The sequence below is a fragment of the Tauraco erythrolophus genome, chromosome 7 (assembly GCF_009769465.1).
Source record: "Tauraco erythrolophus isolate bTauEry1 chromosome 7, bTauEry1.pri, whole genome shotgun sequence".
NCBI lineage: Eukaryota > Metazoa > Chordata > Aves > Musophagiformes > Musophagidae > Tauraco > Tauraco erythrolophus.
The window spans coordinates 59,763,731-59,783,991 of NC_141471.1; the positions used below are offsets into that span (position 1 = coordinate 59,763,731).

The window sequence follows — 20,261 nt, forward strand, 5'->3', positions numbered from 1 at the left end:
GATGCTTGAAGCAAGGAGCTTGCAACCAGTCATGGGTGGGGCTGAGGAAGCATGCTGATGACTCTGGGTAGGGCCAACATCAGTTCAGAGGAGCTGCTCTACCTTTGGGGAAGAAATGAGTGACCCTAAGGGTGGGAAAAATAAAAACAGAATATGGTTATATGAAGTGCCAGATCAGGCTTGGGAAGGTTGGAGGGTTTTGGTTGGACATAAGTGAGGCAGAGAAGGGACAAGGGTGTATCAGTAAGTCATCATGTACAAGCTATGTGACACTCTTGGGGAAAAAAAGGTATGCGATCTGATCTGAAAAAGGTTAGTCAAGGTGAAGCTGGGGAAGTTTCAGTATCCTTTGGGCTGTGCCCTTTCACGTATGGTGGCTGGTTTTGATCGTTTTCATTCAGGAAGAGAGAGCTCAATTAGGAGCAGTATGTCACCGTGAAGATTCTTCCCAGAAAGAGAGTCTCTGACCTGTGACTGTGTTTTGTCCAGAGCCAGACAACCTTTCTTCCACCAGCAGTTCTCTCTTCCTGTTTTCTTAAGGCATTCTCATTACTTTCTTCTTAATTCTTAGATTCGGCATTTTACTGAGTGGAAAAGGGCTCTTCGAGGTCAAAGTAAACAACATTTGAAAAATCTGCTAAAAATGTTTGTTTCGGAAGGAAGGGGGACAAACAGCAGCTGTCTTTGAGCAGGATTTCATTCTAATAAGGGGCCTTTTCCAGGTTCATACCTAAAGTAATCTGGTCTTGTGCTCTAGCTGGCACTGGTCCCACCTTTGTACCATGGGAACATAGGCCCTGTCAAATACTATTAAGGGAAGACAGGCTTTTTAAATGCCAAAATACATGCAGTGGAAGACTTATTTGCTATGACCTATTCTAGTGCTGACAAGCTGTTTTCTTAGTGATAACCTACCTCATGTGGCCTGAAAAACGTGGTTCTCTTGCAGTCCAGTTATGATCTCTGTGATAGGAAAAGAGAAAAATCTGACAGAGTTCCGTATGTTATATCCCCAGATAATCAGCTAGGTGAAGCCAGCAAAAGGATATTGCTCTTGGGTTATTCCAGGGCAAAATAATGGTCTCATAATCCAGCATTCCACCTGTGTGGTTAAAATGCTTTACTCACGTTGAAATGCTTTCTAGACCAAGCTGAGTGCATTGTTTTAAGCATTCAGCTTGGTCTATCTTGTCTACCTGTCTGAAGAAAATTACTCTGTGAGCCTCTTACTTTCTTCTAGTTAGGTATCGGAGTTGTTTTGGGCAGTAAAGGTTTGACTACACGTAGTGTATGGGTTGGGGGCAAGAATATGAGGAGACGTTGCTCCGAGGCACATCCCATGTTGTCAGCCTGTAGTCAGATGTACTCTTAGGTCCCATGTTTGGCACCTGCCCACCTCTGCTGAGAGTTACTGGCCAAAGATGCAGGTGGAGGAGACAGCTAGTGTCCCTCAGTGAAGACTGTGTGGTGCACCAAGCGAATATGTGAAACAGCAGAGAGATGGGGAAGGACTGGAGAAGAACATGAGCGTTGCTGAAATTTCTTGAGTCTTAAATTTAGCAAATAGCTCCATTCTTAGGTTGCTGCTTCTACACACTGTATTAATATGATCGTTACAGGCTTCCTGCACTACTTAGTTGAAACCACGCATAATGTTTACACTTCAAAACACTCATGTCCAAAAATAAGGCCATTTTGTTACATCTCTGCTCATACACCTGATTACATGCCCCAGGGATTATGTTTGACAGCTTTATGCTACAGAATTTAGGTTGAATTGTTGTTTCTCCATGTGCCTCTTTTAATGGAGTTAGAACTTGGCTGTTTCATTGCTCATGTTATAATTATCAGAAACTTCTTTTTCTGAGATAAAAGACTTTGAGAAACAGACTGTGAGCCAGCCCGAGCTTCATGTTTCTCACACCCAGGTCTGCATTTGTTATGCAGTAGTAGTACAGCTATTTGGCTAATTAGCTCACTGTTTATCTGACTGACTCTCCTAAAAATATGAAATGCTGTGAAAGGCTTCAGAAAGGAAACAAAGTTTTCTAGATAAAGCTTCACACTGTCTCGTTGAAAAGGAAACTTCCAATCCCTTCAGCTATGTTTTCCTAAGCAAACTAGAAAGTGCTATGGAAACTCGGGCAATAAGCTGGGTTCTTAGCTGGGTTGTATTGTCATAGAGAAGCCTTGAGCACTAAAAGCATTGCCTAACATCAGTAAGAAGTGGCATCCAAAATTTCTGTAAGCCTTATGTTCCACTGTTTCTGTTGCCTGTTTGTTAGATAAGACAGCACCAACCCTTCAGCTTGCTGGAATAGTGTGAAAATTGAATTGATTTAGTGCTTACAGAGTGCCCATGTGTTACAGACCTGAACACCGTAGGAAACCCCATGAAGAAACAATTTTCTCTCTCTCCAAAACAGTACACTGCAAATAACGCCTGAAGCCAGACAGTGAGCAGTGAAGGAAAAACAAAATATTTACTCATTAGATTAGGTGAGCTTCTCCATCCTAATCGCAGAGCAAAGCAAGGGGTCCAGGGGAAAAGTTTTCTGGGTAGCCTGTGTAATTCAGAGACGTGCAGAAGGCTGAACAAGTGTGGTGCAGGCAAACTTATCTCTGCTATTTCCTATCATTGAACAGTTTGAGTCTGCAGCATTAATAAAATCATAGAATATCTCGGGTTTGAAGGCACACCTAAGGATCATCGAGTGTAACTCCCTGCTCCTTGGCAGGACTACGTAGGCAGGCGGGCAGCTGCCAACATGCAAAATGAAGAAGTACTTCACTTCTTCTGTTATCAAGATGAGAGTTCTTTCTGTTATTGTGGTTTTTGACATCTCTGAAGTGATACGAGAGGAGAGGGGGCAGCCTCTTGGGTCTGTCTGGTCACTGTCACCACCAGACAGCTATGTAAATAGAAACTCTTCTTAAATGAATGAGGAGTTGATGAAAGAGAGTTCTTAGGTTGCCACAGTTAGACAGCAAGGGACATTTGAACAACACAGAACCAAGAATGTTCCCAGAGGAAACAGCTGTGAAATTTTTCGTTTGGTTACGCAGCTGCTCAGAGTTTGTGTTCACTTGATCACTCACATAAAACTGGAGAACCTCCCAGATTGCTGAGAGGCAAAGGCAAGTGAAGGGGATGCTTCACCATGAAGCACTTGCTCTGCTGTTTTGTGTTAAATGGAGGAGAAAATCTAACACAGCATATGAGGATGGTAGCCTTGTATGGCTGAAGCTAGACATTTAATTTGCTGGGCAGTGCCATCTTTTGTATTTCTGGAAACAAAAGCATACTGAAGATTGCAGGGAAACAAATCCATAGATAAGCTGCATGTGGAGGCCACTGCTCTGGCATTAGAGTAGTACTGGAGTAATATCACACCGTCAGGCATCTCTGAGCATGCATGGATTTTCTCCTTATGTTATTTTCTTTTCTTATAAAACGAGTGAAATACTGTCTGAATCAGAGAAGAAGGGTAGCATTAGGGCTATAATTTTCTATAAATGTGTGCCCTGATTTGAACCATGATTTTGAAGATAAAGGAAACCTTGTCTTTCAGATATCCCAGGAAGCAGTTAAAAGATCAAGAATCTGAATGCTGTCAGGCTTGTAATTAGGATAATAGTAATGTCTGGCTTAGAACATGAAAGGCAGAGAGGCATTTCCTGGAGATGCTTATAGCCTAGAGTCCATGGTTCAGGAAGCTACTTCCACATGTGCTTGTTCCAGCTGAGAATGATACTCATGTAAATGCTTAATTTTAAGTGCATGTTTAAAGCAGAACTCATAGTTGAAGTGATTTGGGAAATACGCATACAGAGACAGAGCCTGGGCTGCACAAACTGCTGTAGATACCAAACAGATCAAAGAAATCGTATGTCCTGTAGCTAAGAGAGTCTCATCTACATGTCTAGAATAGAGTTAATTTGTAGATTCGGATGTCTAAATTTAGGCGTTCATATTGTAGCTGCATAACATCAATTCCATAGCTCCAGTGATGATCCAGTCAGTACTAGGGCCTGGAGAGGTATTCAGCCCAGTCTAAACTAAACGTCTGCATTTGGTCTGCTGAACCATTTTTCCTATATCCATTGGCTACGATGGGAGCACTGACACCTTCCCGCTCCTAACATTTAGTGAGATGAACTTTTCCACAATCACAAAGCATAAAACTGTTCCCTGATAATCTAGAGATGAGAATGTGCTAACCTGGAGCCAGACACTTTTTGTGGAGTCTTCCTTCAGTAGAAGTATTTCTTTTGTTGTAGCGGAGTCGCCAGACAAGCAGGTTAGGACTGCTCCAACCTTTTTCATTTGTATTATTAACAATGGTCATAGTCTGTCAATATTTAGTGTGAAGAGGGACTCATCCCTCTGCTTTATGCCACCATTGTATCACTAAAGAAAGTCGATATCCCTACCTACATGGCTCATCCTATGGACTGATCAGGGCAGTGAATGACACCTGGACCAGATTAGCATTTTCTCCAGCATCTGTGCGTGACATGGTTTGGTCACCATTGCCCACCTCAGTTGTCTCTTTATGATATCGATACCTGGAAAAACCACCTTGGGAACCTGTATTCTGGACCGAGTGAAAGCTGCCTTTTAATAAACAGGGAAAAACTGGTGGTCTGAGTTATCCAAGAACTTGCGCTGATCCCCTGACTGTGTTTAGTCATGCAGTGTTTCCCTGTGGTGTGTCTCAGAGACATGTTGTGATGGTTATCTTCTTCCCAGTGCTGGTCTGACTGAGGTGGAGTAAGGAAGTGCAACACTGCGCTTTTCCTTATTCGATGAGTATTAGTTTTCTGGGAATAACGGTGTCGTAGTGGGAAATATTTCGTTTTCTACGATACTTCATCTCAATGGTGTTTCTTAGTAATCTTTTTCTCCCCAAACCTATCATCTCATCGTCTCTTATTTTCTTACAGGAGGAGCTGGGCATTGCCTGTGAGTTGCTAGAGTCAGACTTCCTCAAGTGCAGCGTGGGATTTCCTTTCATGAGATCGAAATCTAGGGTAATGTTTTTGATACTTGAATTTGCAGAGTGATGGTCCATTCTCCTCTGTCTCCAGAGAGGGAGTGGAAGGGCGACTGCTCTGTTTAATGTCTGTGGCTGATACTTTCTGTAGCTTTCTAACTCAGACATCGAAGCTTTTCCCTACTTTCCCTACGGAGGGTAGCTGTCCTCTTTCCCACTGCATAGAGCCTATGCCAGTACCCTGTGCACTGCAATACAATGCTCTTGAAAAATGATGCAAGAGTTGCAGCTACAAAAAATTTAATGTATTTCCTCTGCCGAAATTAGAAAAGGACTCTCTGTCTTATTTATATTGCCTCGTTCTGTTTTTATTTCTGTCTTCTCTCACGTTAAAGTGCAATTAAATTTATACAAATTACAATGAAAATGTCTTAATGACTTTTTCATATAATGGTCTCCCGGTAGCTTTCAAAGAGGATTTTGTTCAGTAATAGAGGGTGAGCTCTCTCATGATGTTTAGAAATCCAGCTGGGTTCTTTCTGTCACTAAACCGAGCTGTACAAATGACCAACCCAGAAAGAGGAGGAATAACTTCAGGATGACTTGAACAAAATGAGTCTGAAATTTTTCAGAAAATTTAAAAAACTCGTCCTTTCCATTTGAATTGACATATCCTGTGATTCGATATGAAATTTTTTGTTTTATTGACTCTAACATGCTCTTTTGAAACATTTAAAAAGATTTTAAATAGAATGGAAAAAAAGAAATGCAGTTATTAAGAATTTTAGTGTTTTGCTTCAGAATTACATAGTTGGGTGATCTGCAGTTTTTTTCCAGCAAGCCATTGAAATTAACATGAATCTGGAAACTGTTTCACTCGGCCAAAAACTGTTTTGGAGTTAGGTAGAAACGTTGTGCTTGGAAAAGTTAATGTAGAGCTACAGTGGTCATGGAAGTAGATTCTCATGTCAAAATTGGCCCCTGATTTTATCCATTACGAGAGGTGGCCTGAATGCTGTTTAGCTTGTGCCAGTTGCCCCAAGTCTCTGTGCTGGCCTATGGCATGATCTTTGTTCCCCCAAAAGATCTCTTCATCAGCAAATAACATACAGATTCGTGCTGAGGTAGTTTCAGTTAGCAGTCCCCTTGTACTGGAAGACTCTTCCCCTGGCAGATGATCTCCTCAAGAAATATCTTTGAATGGCAATTCTGGTAAGGACCTTTCCACAATGAAGGAAAACTCGGACTCTCTAGTATTTGAACAGAGACACAATTGCTAAGATTTGAAAGCCACTCTACAGTGGAGGAGGCTTTTTCACATGTATCAGAATATGCTACTTTCGTACAGCCAGGCCAGTAAAATATACGTGACGTTTCAGAATAAATGCTTTTTGAAACAATATACTGTGTCTCTAAATACTGCTTTTTCTTTGTACAGTACGAGTTCAGTGTGATATTTGACACAAGCCATTTGTCTGGGCAGGAAGAAATGCTTACCTTCTTCATCACTGCCCAAAGGTAAGGGAATCTTTGTACGTCTTGATGACTTGGGATATTCCTTGTCACATTAAGTGTGCGTTGCATATGCTTGACAGTTGTGTGATATTAGTTGTAGACATGTATACGTAGCTAAATTACTGAGGCTAAATGCATGGAGTTTGATGATATCGAGGAACCATGTGACACAGCTTCCTGAAAAATGAGGTAGGATCATCCTTAGGCTTTCTTTGCCAGGCGGTTGCAATTCTGAAGGAGCGTTTTGTGTTCTCTCAGTCGGGAGGCCCTTGTGTTTCTGTGCCCATCCCTTTGGGCCCCATTTCAAGCTCAGCTCAGCTGCGGTTGATGATCAGCACCAGGCAGACCCATTTGTTCCAGCATTTGAATGAAGTAAGCCTGCTTGAATGCAAACCAAAAAAAGATAAATGCTTTCATCAGATGATGAGGGATCTCACTGACAGTTTCCAAAGTTGCATGTCCATTTTTTCCACCTCTGGATCTTCTGCGAGCTATGACAGGCTGTGTGAAGCAGCTGAGTAGGATACTTCCCGAAGGGCGCTGGAAGCAGGCATTGAAGTAGTGATGCCAAGTATGCGTGTGTAGGGACTTTTTTAAGGGTGTGACACATGCTCCGTGCCTCCTAAGATGATGTGCCACAAGCGGGTGATTCATTCACAGGCACTATTGGGATGTGTATGTGAACTGATGGTAGCACAGCTGCGTTAACCTATGCCATGAACTGCTGCTCTGACATGCTGGGTTCTCTCTTCCACATACTGTGCGAGTGGGCCAACTTTGTACTCTCCCATGTCAAAATCGGGATCTCCTGCTGGATTTGGTGACATCTCATCGACTGGCTGAACATGAGAGATGAGATGTAGCAGTTGCTGAGTGGCTGCTTTCATAAGGTGTGGTCCACCCCCTGCAGTAACAGCTGTAGGTGGGAACAAGATGCTGCAGCATGTGGGGCTGGTATGAAACACTGAAAGTGAGACCTCCCATCAGAAGGGCAAGACCATGTCTTGCACGTTAGAGAAATTTTATTCTCCGTGAGAAGTTCATCTTGTGTTCGGATGGCCTTGTGATGCGTCCAGATCAGGGAGATGCATCAGTATCTGCTAGGTGAATGTCAGCTGGTGCAAAGATGGACAGCACTGCTTTAAATTTGCCTAGTCAGTGTTTTCCAGATTCTTCCTCTCATTTCCCTGCCTTGGATAGCACAGAGCTTACCTTTGTAACCTCACTTCTCTGATTTCTGTGCTCTACCAGTGAGAAGAGTTAGTCAGTGCCTTTAGCTGGAGCAAAGAAATAAATAGTAGTTTGTACACATAGTGTGAGTGCTCGCTTGAAGGAGTAAAGAGAAAGTTTCTCATTTCAGAAGGATGGACAGGAAGACAGTTGTGTTTTGAAGGATTCAGCTGAACCTCCAAAGGCTACAGTGCAGGTCCCAGTGCTGATTACCCTCATTTTCTCTGTGACTTTGGGCAAATTGCTCAATTCCCTCGCTGTCAAATAAGTGTAATAAAATCTGTCTACCACAAGAGTTACAGGGAGTCCTGGGGTAAAGTCAGTGATAAGGAAATGGAGAGGAAGTGTCTGTGCTGTGGCCAGACTGCAATGAGTGGGCATGTTGTTTCCAAAGAAACTGGGGCTAGTCTGGCAGGAATGGGAGAAGCTGTGCCACGGTGTCATGGGAAAGAAAGTATTGCCCTTGAAGTGGCCACGTAAGCGTATCCCTTGAAGTTGCAAATTTGGCAGCAGCATCTGAAACAAGAGACTGGTTCAGTAGTAGGAGAGATCAACTGGAGAAAAGACTAGACATCACGTTACGTTTACTCTTTTGTTTAAAAAAGAAACCCAAACCCTCTTCTGTGCTTCCTAGCATGAACTGTTTTTCTGGAGCTGGATTCACTGAGCTATAGTCTCCTTTTCTGACAGTACCTTTGCTCCATTTGAAACAGATAAGCACATACTCATGAACCCTATGTGGAATTCTACTTGCTTATTCTGCTTGCCACCATGGTATCTCAGTATTTGTGTTGGATGAGAAATGTCTTCATTTTGGACTTTTCTTTGAGCCTATTCAGAGGAAAATCTTCTATTGAACGTTTTTTTCCTGGGACTGAAAGTTTGTGGGTTTTTTCCATCTGGGCCATAGTTTTATTAGCAGACATGGCCAATGTCACTTGCAGAAAGCTGAGCTATATCTATGCGTGTATGTAGCCAGCAGGCTCTGTTTTTATAATCTGAGCAGTGCATCATCTGCATGGTATCACTTGGGATGTTACTGCCTGCTGTTGCCTCAGTGACGGTCTTCAAATAAATAGGATATCGTTTGTTTTACTGGTTTGATTTGTGCGTAAATCCAATGAACTGCAAGGCAAAAGTGATTCCAGAGTCGCTGCTGAAGAAATTGGAAATGTGTGTAACATATCTTTCAAGATTGTACTTCTGAGTTGTCACTCACCAAGCAGACCCGTCATCAGAATAATTACAAGTTTGCATGTTGGACATGCATTTCAGGAACCTTTCCCAGACTTTGTACATTTGTGTTCACACTGAAATAAACTGACTTCCATGAGAGAGGGTTGCTCACTTTTTTCTTTTCTCCTTCTGCTTTTGACCAGTTGAGACAACTGCCTTTCCAAGTGTAAAGTAGAAGTGCTTTCAATTTGGCAATTAAGTACCAGCAGAGGTGGCTGAACTGCTGAGAGGTTACAGGCAGTTCAGAACGAGGATCTCATCCAAAAAGCTGCTTGTAGTGGTACCAAATTGATGGTGTGGTACGGTGCAGGTACAATGAAAGCACAATTTCGTTTACTGAGTCAAGACCCTCTGTGGGGTGTGTGTATCGCTCCCAAACTCATGTACGGTCAGGCTGGGAGAAAATGGATCCTTGCATTGGAATCTAAATGTCCTTGTTTCTCTCCGCTATGTATGGTGGCCGCTGTAGTTTGGCACTGCTGTTTGAGTTCACGCCTTGCTCCGACATAGGTTTTCCATTGTGAGCCTGGTTGTGTCACAGCCACAGAACACGTGCTTTATGTGTGTGCCCTCTCCAAGGTGGGATGAACAAATGTAACTCTTAATCTTTAAGAGGCTTCTTAAGGAGAGCTGACATCACTCAAATAGAGAGGCTGGAACACAGGGCAGAGAGATGGTAGCTGTGAAACTGTGTGATATATTGCAAAGGCTGTCGACTTACAGCATGTTTATTTTTTCTTTCCGGCACAGTGGAAACCTAGAACGCACTGAGTCTCTGCATGATAATACTCTAACCCTGTCCGTGCCCCTGATGCATGAAGTGGACTCATCTATCAATGGGTAAGTACCAGTCACCAAATGGAAACAACAACAAAAAAATAATCCTAACAATAACATCTGAGTCTCTTCCAGTGAAAAAATGAATTCTTCTCTTTGTTTACATGTAGCCAGACTGTTGCTTTTCCCCTGTTTCCCAGACTCTGGAAATACCGACAACCTCATTCATTATCAGGGAATTTTATTTGTCATGTCTTTCATTCCAGCCCTGTACCTCTTTCTCTCTCCTTTCTAGATAACACTTAGTAGTTACCATCACATTTGTAGTAGGTATATTAGTGATCGTGTTTGAATTCATGCGATTCTGTAGATATGATGGACCTTAAAATAAAATAAAAAGAGAACAAGTAAATCGCATCTTGTTCCTTAGGGCATGTCTTTAAAGATATGGTTGAGAATCACCAGGCCAAAGGTTAGGGTCAAATGTTCTGGGATTTTTAAGGAGCTTGGTAGAGTCTAGCTGTTTGCCTTTCTGTTTAATTTCACAATCAGAATTCGCTTCTGCTTCTGTTCATTTTCCCAATCCTCCTACTCTGTAGTCTTCGAGGCGTCTGAATACCAACCGAGGAACATCACTCACCCTTTGACTGAAATACTTGTGTAACACATAGCCATTGTCCTCTCCCTGGGCTGCACGTGTGCGAGTTCCTGCCTTTATACTCTGGGGTCTTCCCTTCCCCTTCTGCATTACAATCTTAAGTCTAGAATGAAAGATGTGCTTTCAGTCCCAATAGACAGACGATCCTCTAATGTAGGCAGAGCTCAAGTTGAATTTGGGGGACCTGGTCACTGGAGGGGAATTAGACTGAGAAAGTTGACATTCATTCCTAAACTGGGGAAGCAAAAACTCATTAGCAGTGTCCCCAAAAGGTCAGTGTCTGTTTTAGCCTCCGTTTATGGCAGCCCCCCAGGGAATACGTATTGTCCAAATGGCTGGTGCAGGTTGGCATCAGTGGAAGTCAAAGATTCCCTTCGTCAGTGTGCTACATGTGTAGGAAGAAAGTTACCTGCGCTGACATGTGATTTGACTGAAAAAATTCGTGACCTAGTCTGGATTTTTCCGCATAAAGTTGATTTCCCCTCGTGTTGCACAGGAATAAAATCCCTTAATTACTGCCACAATAGTTAGAATGGGTTGAAGATATGCTTCAGACTACTTAGAGAAGTGAAAAATGTTGTCAGACCTCACAAGATGACTAGCAAGGACAAAAATCTCTATATTGAGAGTACAGTCTCAGCAATGTGTTCTGGAAGTTTTTGAATGCTTTCATTGTTACAGATTGTGTATAAATTTAAGTCTATCCCTTGCTTCTTGATGCTTTGATACAGATCAATTTTTTTACAGCTTCACAGCTAGGAATACTTTCATCTGTGTCTTTAGGTCTCTGTTTGTCACCTACAGAATACTGCATGCCAAAAAAAAAGATAAAAATTTTGCTCTCTCTTCAGAATGTACTTTTCTTTAAAGTGTGAGGTCTCTCAATGTGTAAGCCCCACCCAACTGACTGTGGATTATTTTTTTCTTTCTCATAGACGAGACTTAGTTAATTCAAGTTCACAGAAATGTCTAACTACCAGGGAAAGGTTGGGTTTATTGGGGGCACAATGTTCCCAGGCATGGTAATATTAATAATACTCTTTTTCTGGACAGTGCATTTTTGAAACTTATTTCTATTAGCTATCGTGCTACAAGAGAAAACTTCATTCCTGGTCATAAATAGACCGGAAGGGCTTGTACCATGTTTGGGAGGAGCCTTCTGGCACGACCCTGTAAATGGGAGGAATAAATCTGTGCTTTGCTGTTTCCCCTAGCAATCCCTGGCATATGAGGCAGGCAGGAAAAAAGGAAATGTACCTAAACTGACTTAAAATCCTGTCTCAAAAAACTCTGACCCAAAAGGACAGCCTGGGAAGGAAGCAGAGTTTCAGGCAGTCCCTCAGCAAGGTTTGTCTGAAATTACACCAGGACCATTTCCAGCCAGTGGAGCAGCCTGAGGTTAGAAGGAGGCACAAAGGATGCTTAAAGCACTCCTAGTCCTCTTCTGCAGGATTTCCAGGTACTGTGTTGTGCTTCCAAGTCTTTTCTGATAAAACCCTACTGCGTTTTACTTTGAGATAAGATGATAAAAGTAGCTGTAGGAGTCTTGGCCTGTGCCACTGTAGTTGAAAGCAAGTTATCAAGTTATATCCCCCTCTATTCTTCCACTTAACCATCTGCTAATCATAACGACAATGAAGCTCAGATCATTAATGAAGTGTTTATTACTGCAATGCTATGTAAATGGTAGACAAAATTGAAATGTTACTTTAGTGAGTATGTAACTGAAAGTATTCCTATTAGTAACTGTTTCTTCAGACTAACTTCCTAGTGCAATGACTGCCTGTGTTGCACAAGCTATAGGACTTGCACAAATCATCCATGGCAGGGGGCCCTGGAGAAGAGGTTTTGTGATAGGAAAAGAGAAAGAGGGATAAGTAATCAAAAGAAGTCTGCTTCAATGATGGGATGTTAACGTGGGTCAGTTGAGATGCTGCTTGTGTAGTCTAGTGTCGTCCAGAGGAAATCAAATCACAAATAATAGTTTAATGTGAAACGGTCCCACAGAATTTCACGTGACCAGAAGGCAAGGAGTGCAATTCAGCTTGTAACAAATATATTTAGTTTTGATGACAAACACATCTGACTGAATCTATGTCTTGATCTTTCAGAGAAGTCTTCCCTACTTCATTTTTCTATGGTGATTCTGTGGAAGCATCCAACTTTGTTCAGTTGGAAAACCATGAATGCCTTTTCCAGTCTCTCAACTTCACACTGCAGGTAAAATGGATCCTTATTTTGACTGCTTTCCCACTTGACAGCTCATTCTGGTTTTGTATCTCTTTTATTTCGAGTGTGATATGGGCTTTGGTGCATGTTTCTGAATCACAGTATGCTGCGCAATGCAGTCTTGATTGGATGACGTATTTACAGTGTGCAGGGACGGTATAGAATCATAGAATGGTTTGGGTTGGAAAGGACCTTAAAGATCATCTAGTCCAACCGTCCTGCCTGGGCAGGGACACCTTCCACTACATCAGGTTGCTCAAAGCCTCATCCAGCCTGGCCTTGAACACTTCCAGGGATGGGGCACCCACAACTACTCTGAGCAACCTGTTCCAGTGATTCACCACTCTGAGGGAAGAATTTCTTCCTTATATCTAATCTAAATCTCCCCTCTTTCAGTTTAAAGCCATTGCCCCTTGTCCTATCAATACATGCCCTCGTAAATCCTCTCTCCCAGCTTTCTTGTAGGCCCCCTTGAAGTACCAGAAAGCTGCTATAAGGTCTCCCTGGAGCTTTCTCTTCTTCAGGCTGAACAACTGTTTGTTTCCTTATCCGAATAAATTATAACAAGAATTGCAAATAGGGCATCTCACTTCCACAGGAGTGAAGCTGCTACTATTTGTTTCTCTTTTGCCTTTCCTCGTGTGCTGAGTAAAGAGTTCTAGTTTCTCGAGTGCCACATCTTGGATGCAGTCACAGGTTCGATAGGGAAGAGTAATTCTTTTTAGGGGTGTGGCCATTGAACAGAAGACTGGGCAGCCTTTGTCTGTGAGAACAAATGCATACCTGTGCAGGGAATTCAGATTTACTAAATGCCCCAGTATGAAAATGTTTTAGCACTACTGGTAATAGTACAGCACGGGGAAGAGACTGTGACACTAAAAAGACAGGTGTGAGAAGGTTTCATTAAACGTCTCATAGCATCTCAGTGTTATTCAAGTATTATCTATAGATTACACTTCACATGGCAGTTAGATGGGTTCCTGGTGTGGCAAAACATATGGATGATTTATTATAACCAACTCCTGTGATGCAGCCGAAACGAACTTGTCTCGCTGCCGTGACTGTATCTATTACAAGCACTTCAAATCCTTTTTGACCACTAGATGGAACTAGGGAATGATAAATCATGCAGAGGTGAGGGAATCATTTATTGTGAAAAATAGTCTTTTGCCTTTTTTCCCCTTTCTGTTCTCCTAGGCATGAATGCCACTCAGCTCATAATGAATAACACATGCCTGCCTCCGTGGACAGACTGTGGTCCAGAGCAATTAAGCCCACACTGTCATGCAGTGCCCTTAGCTATTTACTGAAAAGGAGTGAAAGCAGGATTTCAGGACATTAAAGCTTTTGTGAGCCAGGCTATTAATTCTTGTGATTCTGATTTCATTCTTGAGGGTTTATAGGTCTTCCCCTCTCCCTCCCCCCCATAGCCAGTTGTTGCGTAAAACCAGATCAAGAACAGATGTACTGATGGTTTAACTAGATTAATATTTTCAATAAAACAAAGTGATAACAGGTAAGGGAGAGAGAATCTATATATTGTCAGAGCCACCATTTGTGCTGCCCCATCTTCTTGTCTCTCACACACACTTGCAAGTTGCAATTTTTTTTTTTTTTTTCATTTGGAAGTAGAAAATTAGACTGTAACAAGTCACAGATCTGCTTTCCAGTAACGTGGTAAACCTCGTAACTATGTGTGTCAGAAAGAAAGGGTAGAGTTTCCTAATGGGCAAAGCATGGTTTGTATCACTGTATGCTTAATTTTTTTTAATGATTTGCCTGCTATGTATTAAACTTTTCCAGATGGAGGAAAGTAATAGTTTTGTAACCAAGAAAAAAGAGATAATTTACAGAAATATGGGACTTTATAGAGGTTTTCATATGTGAAAATCTATACCATGTCTAATGTTAATAAGGGAAAAGATCTATACATTTTTTGGTGGTAACAAGATGTGCCATGAAAGTGTCTTTTCTGCATTAACTCTTATATCTGATCTCAGTGAGATAATCAAGTTTTTTTAAATGTCTAACACGAAACATGGTGTTTATATTTCATGCAGCATTTATCATGCTCCATTGTAGTGAGATTTCTCCCCTCCTGTCCTGGAGCCTCAGGGTTTTTGTAAGGATTTGGTACTGTGGACTGATTTTCTTTATCAGTCAGACATTTCTTCAAATATAAACAGTGTTTGAAGAATGAAAACCTGTTGGTTTTAATATTTGTGCTTTACACAATTAACAACTGATTGCTACATCTTTTGACAGTACTGTCTCAGAGTGGATGAATTTTCTGATGGGCTTAATGTTTTTACTGTATGCACTTTTATACGTGTGGTTAGAAACAACCAGGAAATATTTTTCTTGATAAAAAAATGTAGGTAGACATGAAAACTTACTTTCATTGAAATTTTTCCATGGATTGTTTCTTTCCAGCAAAAACCCACAAATTTGGAATTTTCACTGGATATATTTCAGTAATGGACTGGAAATTCTTTGAGTTTTCGTTGAAAATTTTGGAGGGGGATGGTGATAGAAAGCCAATGTTTTGCACTAAGAGTTTCATTTAATCGGAAACCCCAGAACTTGAATGGAAGTTGTTCACATGCATTTCCTGGCAACTTACTCAGCAAACCCACAGTCCAGTAGTCACAATCATCATTACTTTGGCTTCTGCTCCATAAGGAAAACATATGCAGAATATAATGCAGTGGTTACCAGATGGAAATGAGAACAGCAGTATTTCTTAGTCTTCCGTATGGTGTTACCAAACCACTCAAGAAGTACTAACAGTGTCTCTGTTTATAAAGTATAAGTCTTCTGCTTTTTGTATTGGTGACTGGTAGTTACCCTGCAAAACTGCTTTTTGCTTGATATATGAGCTGTGCCTAAAGACTTATTAGATAAGCCAAACCTGTGACTTCATCCTGATACTTACAAAAGAAGTCTTAGTCTGAAGACATTGAAAAATTTGCATAGCGTTTGAATTTTTTCAAATTTAACTATACTCCCAGCTCTGGTTCTACAGTAGTTTCCCATTTATGAGCAGTCATATATGTAATGTAATTTTATTTTTATTTATTTTTTATGCATTTAAATGTATCTTTGTCTTATAGGTTTACAATGCTGGACCAAGCACTCTCCCTGGAGCTTTTCTTGACATTTCATTTCCGAACCGCCTCTCTGCCACTGGAGCTGAAATATTTCACGTTCAGCAGATGATGGTGAGTACGTTATAAAGTACCCTGAGCCCAGAGAGGCACTAAGAGCTATCAATGACTGGAACAAAAAGAGTTCAGCAGAACTAGATGAATCAGCTGCTTTTGTAGACAATGAAAGGTTCTTTGTATCTGTGGCCTGATCATGATAAGTAGCTGAGCCCCTCCAGCTGTTGACTGCTGTCCCTCACCTAGGGCAAACAGCTGGTTGTGTGTTCCTGGTTTCCTACAATGCAATGTAAAACTAGGTCAGGCTAATCCCAAAGGAAATGTGGAGAACGCTTCCCTGAGTCACACCTCCAAAGAGGATTGAGTCTTAATCAGTCCTTCCTGATTAAATAGTGTATGTAATATCAGCAGGACGTGTTTCCAAGCTGACTCACGTTCTGTTTTTTTTGGTTTTTTTTTGGTTTTTTTTCTGTAGTTATATGCAAAAATGCTAGCTAGGTCTGAATACATTGTCAATAATTATTTTTCTGTAGTCCACATCATAATTTGCTCTTTTTGAGTGTTCTTTTAACAAATGTAAGTAACAGAGAAATTTATTCTTTCAAGACAGTGTTTTTCAAAAGATGATTTTGTGTCAACTACACAGAAAATTAAAATAACTTGTGATAAGAGACACATTCTTAGATTTCATTTCTAATATTTATTTATTACTTTCAAAGCTTTTGTTAAACCACCAAAATACCCTCATTTATACTGTGGTGGCCAAGAGAGGGAAATTTCACTACTGAGGTGAATTTATTGCTGAAATTCAGAGTAATCTGTCTTTGTGAGACAGAACTAACTCTTTGGGCTACTTGAAAAGAAATATTATACTTTGTCGTTAGCTACTTTCCTAGCCTTTTGGCTGAAAAATATTACCATCCTTCATATGCAGGTAACTGTGTCACCGAATCTGTGTAAATATAGCTCCAATAAGAGCTTTCTAAGCACGTTTCCAAGATTTGTGCTGTTGAAAGCTGTGAGATAAATATGTATATGGCTTACCGATGGACACTAAAGACAGAATCGTCAAGAAACAGATTTGACATATTGTATGAGGCATCAATATTGTATAGACTGAGTCAATTCTTCAACTAGACTGAATTAATTCTCCAGCCTGTGTCTCATTTTCCATGGCATTGCATTTTAATGTTTTATTTAGTCCAGCCTTATATGCGGAAGATCAGCTTCCCTTTGACACATTGCCTGTCAAAGGGATGTGACCCGTTTCCTTGTCCCTTCTCTGGTCTCTGTGTGATGAGGGAGAGGGTGTGTGTCTGTCTGTGTGTTTGCAGCAGCAGCAGCAGAGAGGCAGGAGCCTCTTTAACAGATTTTGTCTGCCCAAATGTTGGTGTCTCCTCTGAAGTCAGTCATATTCCCACATAGCCAAGAGAGATGAATGGAAAACGCAGCCCATCTGACTCAGGGTGTGATTAGGTTCTTCTAGGCATTGCTTGTTTTTCTGTGTTGACTCTTTCAGAAGGCTGGGCTAATTGTCTTAGACAAGACACCTGTTTTGCAAGCTTGAATTAGCCGAGATGTACACTGCCCACCAAATGGGCAAGGGCTAATTTCCGGGCATAGTTTGTTGTCATTTCTACACAGGACGCTAAGTTAAACTGACAAGGATGGGATGGACTTTGGATGTTAACCAAAAGGTTGGTGGTGGTTGGATGAGGCTTTGAGCAACCTGATCTAGTGGAAGGTGTCCTTGCTCGTGGCAGAGGGTTTGGAACTAGATGATCTTTAAGGCCCCTTCCAACCCAAACCATTCTGTGATTCCGTGACTGTATGGTTTTGAATAACTGTCAGAAAAACAAGGCAAAAACCTTAAATCTTGTGCTTAACTTGTTTTTCGTTGCTCATGTGCCTCTGATGGCTTACCTAAAGGAGGTCCAGCTGGGTGGTTGTGGCCTTGGGAGCTGTGCTAGTAAATACTTACAGCATTTGCATCCCTTTTCCCCAGCAACAAGTTGCATTTCCTGCCACGTTATTTGACGTCTTTCTTCTACTTTGCAGTTTCTCTTTGTAGAAATTTCAGACTGCTGTTGTGAGGCCTATTTGCATTGCAGGCTGAAGCGTGGTAGTAGGCAAGTATGGTTTTATGAGAGATGTCTGCATGGTACACTGGCGTACCCTGGGTCATTTCAACCACTGATTTTGGATACATGGTCAGTAGGAGTCTAACGCATGACTTTTTGAGCACCTCTGACATGTTAATAAATGTTATCCAAGAAATTTCTATCTGGGATAGTGGTTGTCCCTGCTTTACAGATAAATAATTGAAACACTCAATGGTTTGCCTGAGGTCACACAGGAAATTTGTGTCAGAGCCAGGCACTGAACCCATGTCTCCCAAGTCTTACTATTGTAACAGGAAAAGTATCCTGCTCTCTTTCCTTCTGCCTCTCTCCCACTGAGTTTTTATTGACTGAAAAGGGAACTAAAATCATGGAACTTTTCACAGACCAAATATACTTAAACGAACAAACAAAAAAAACTAAAAAGCACCAGATGGGAATGAACTTTGAAAAACGGGTTAGAACAGCTGTTTTTCAGGAGCATTTTCGTAAGCGTCGTCATTAAAGTTTTCAAGCTTTTGCTTGTTTTGAACTTCCCAGAATCTAGACCGCAGTAAAGGTGATAGTAATCTTTCAGACAGTGCAAGTGTTACTGTAATTTTACCTTTATACCTATAATGCAGCCGTGCTAGGTGTCAGTGTTGCCAGACCTTTCAGAATAGCTGTCATTAATACAAAGGATTAGGAATTGTCATTTATCTGTAACTGAAATTGTCGATACAGCATTTGGAATTGGATGGCATTGTGCTCTTGGTTTTTTTTTTAAAGCTAATAATTCTTTTGCCACTTCTCTGATGTACAGTGCAGCAGTGAAATCGATGGGTGAAAATGTGCACTGAAAGCACTAGAGTTTGTGTCTCAAATACACGTGTACCACGCAAGATAGCGCCAGGAGCTCATTCCTTCGCACTCTGCTGGCTGAGCGAGCCTTTCAGGCACAAAAAATAATAAAAGGAAGAGTCTCACATATGGCCCACTGGAACGGTCTGTATCTCTGGGAGGTGTTAATAGGAATTACTCTCTTGCAGCTCTTAGAGGAAATGACAGCACTCATGCTTCCTCTGTTCCTGGTGCTCTAAGCTGTTGGCTGTGTTGCAGAAACTGCTTTAAGATTTTCTTCCAGAGAAATTCAGGTCGCAACGATGTTTTGACATTTGGAGTTCTGCCTTAGAGATGTTCAGACCCTCTTCAAGGCGTCTTGGGAGTTTATGCAGCATTTTCCCCAACGCAACCCTAATATATGAAAGAAATAAGTCAATAGTAAAAGCCAGAAGTAGAAGAAAATTGCTAATTGAAAGAAAACTAGGAAAAAAAACAAACAAGTAAACTTCCTATCAGAAATTTTAAACCAAAAGGAAATGCTAGAAATTTTACAGATTATTTTATCTAGGGAATATCACCACTGACATTGATTTTACACAGTAGATATTCATATTCTGCTATGGCAAATTATGTTTTGGAAGCAGATAAGACAAGTATTTGTTTGTTTTTATATATCTTGGTATTTGCTTTTCTTGCAGAAGTTTCAAGCCAGGTTAAAAACAAAATAAATTAAATACCTCAGCTTGTTGGTAAAAGTCTTGTGATATGAACAGTATAGGTGATGACACAGAAGAACTTCACCCAAACAGAGTACAGTAGAGTTAGCGTTAACAGAAATGTATGTTCTCCACTCTTCAAGCCATTGATTATCTATTCTTCCACAAAGAAGAAAACAGTGCTCATTATACTTGTGTGTGTTTTGGTTTTGAACTGAAAGATCAGTAATTTCCTTTGGGTATCCAGCTAATTTGGAGGGCAAGGGAAGTGCTTCTTGACTTGCCAGCCAAGGAGCTGCTTTCCAGGGCATCCAAAAAGATTTTCACAATGGGAGTTCCTACCAAATTAACCAGGGTGTTTCCTGAAGCTGTTGATAAATGAGCAATGTGTCCAGGATTACTCTGATGCTGGTTTTATGAAACTGGGTCAGATTGTTGCCTTCCTATTTATTTTATTTCCAGTGAAAGTAAACACAATTGTGAGGAACGAGGGACTAACAGTTGGAAACAGAGTTTGTCTGTTTGAACTGAAAGCCAAACGCAGTGCAAGGAGGTGATCCTCACCCCTCCTCTGGAAGGACCAAGCTCTGCAGGGCTGCCAGGTTGTTCAGATTCCGGTCAGACAATTGCCACCAGAATCAAAGATGCACGGTGTTAACCCAGAGCAAGTGCCACGAGCACCTGTGTGTTTTTGGAAGGAGCTGTTGCTTCTTCTCTTGCATGTGTTGTACAGGCCAGCAAGCATTGATTTATTTTTTTTTTTTTTTAAGAGTGTGTTCAGATGAATGAATACTGGG

General features: G+C 41.2%; 1 protein-coding gene across 1 annotated transcript in view; it reads left to right on the plus strand.

Moving 5' to 3' along the window:
* The window catches only part of ITGA9 (integrin subunit alpha 9), a 221,172-nt gene that overhangs the window by 161,489 nt on the left and 39,422 nt on the right, over window positions 1-20,261 (plus strand). Inside the window, exons 19-23 of the mRNA XM_086614754.1 lie at window positions 4,948-5,034; window positions 6,436-6,515; window positions 9,729-9,818; window positions 12,525-12,633; window positions 15,756-15,863. Of these exons, the coding sequence (XP_086470880.1) occupies window positions 4,948-5,034; window positions 6,436-6,515; window positions 9,729-9,818; window positions 12,525-12,633; window positions 15,756-15,863 (474 nt within the window). The remainder of the gene's footprint in view (window positions 1-4,947; window positions 5,035-6,435; window positions 6,516-9,728; window positions 9,819-12,524; window positions 12,634-15,755; window positions 15,864-20,261) is intronic.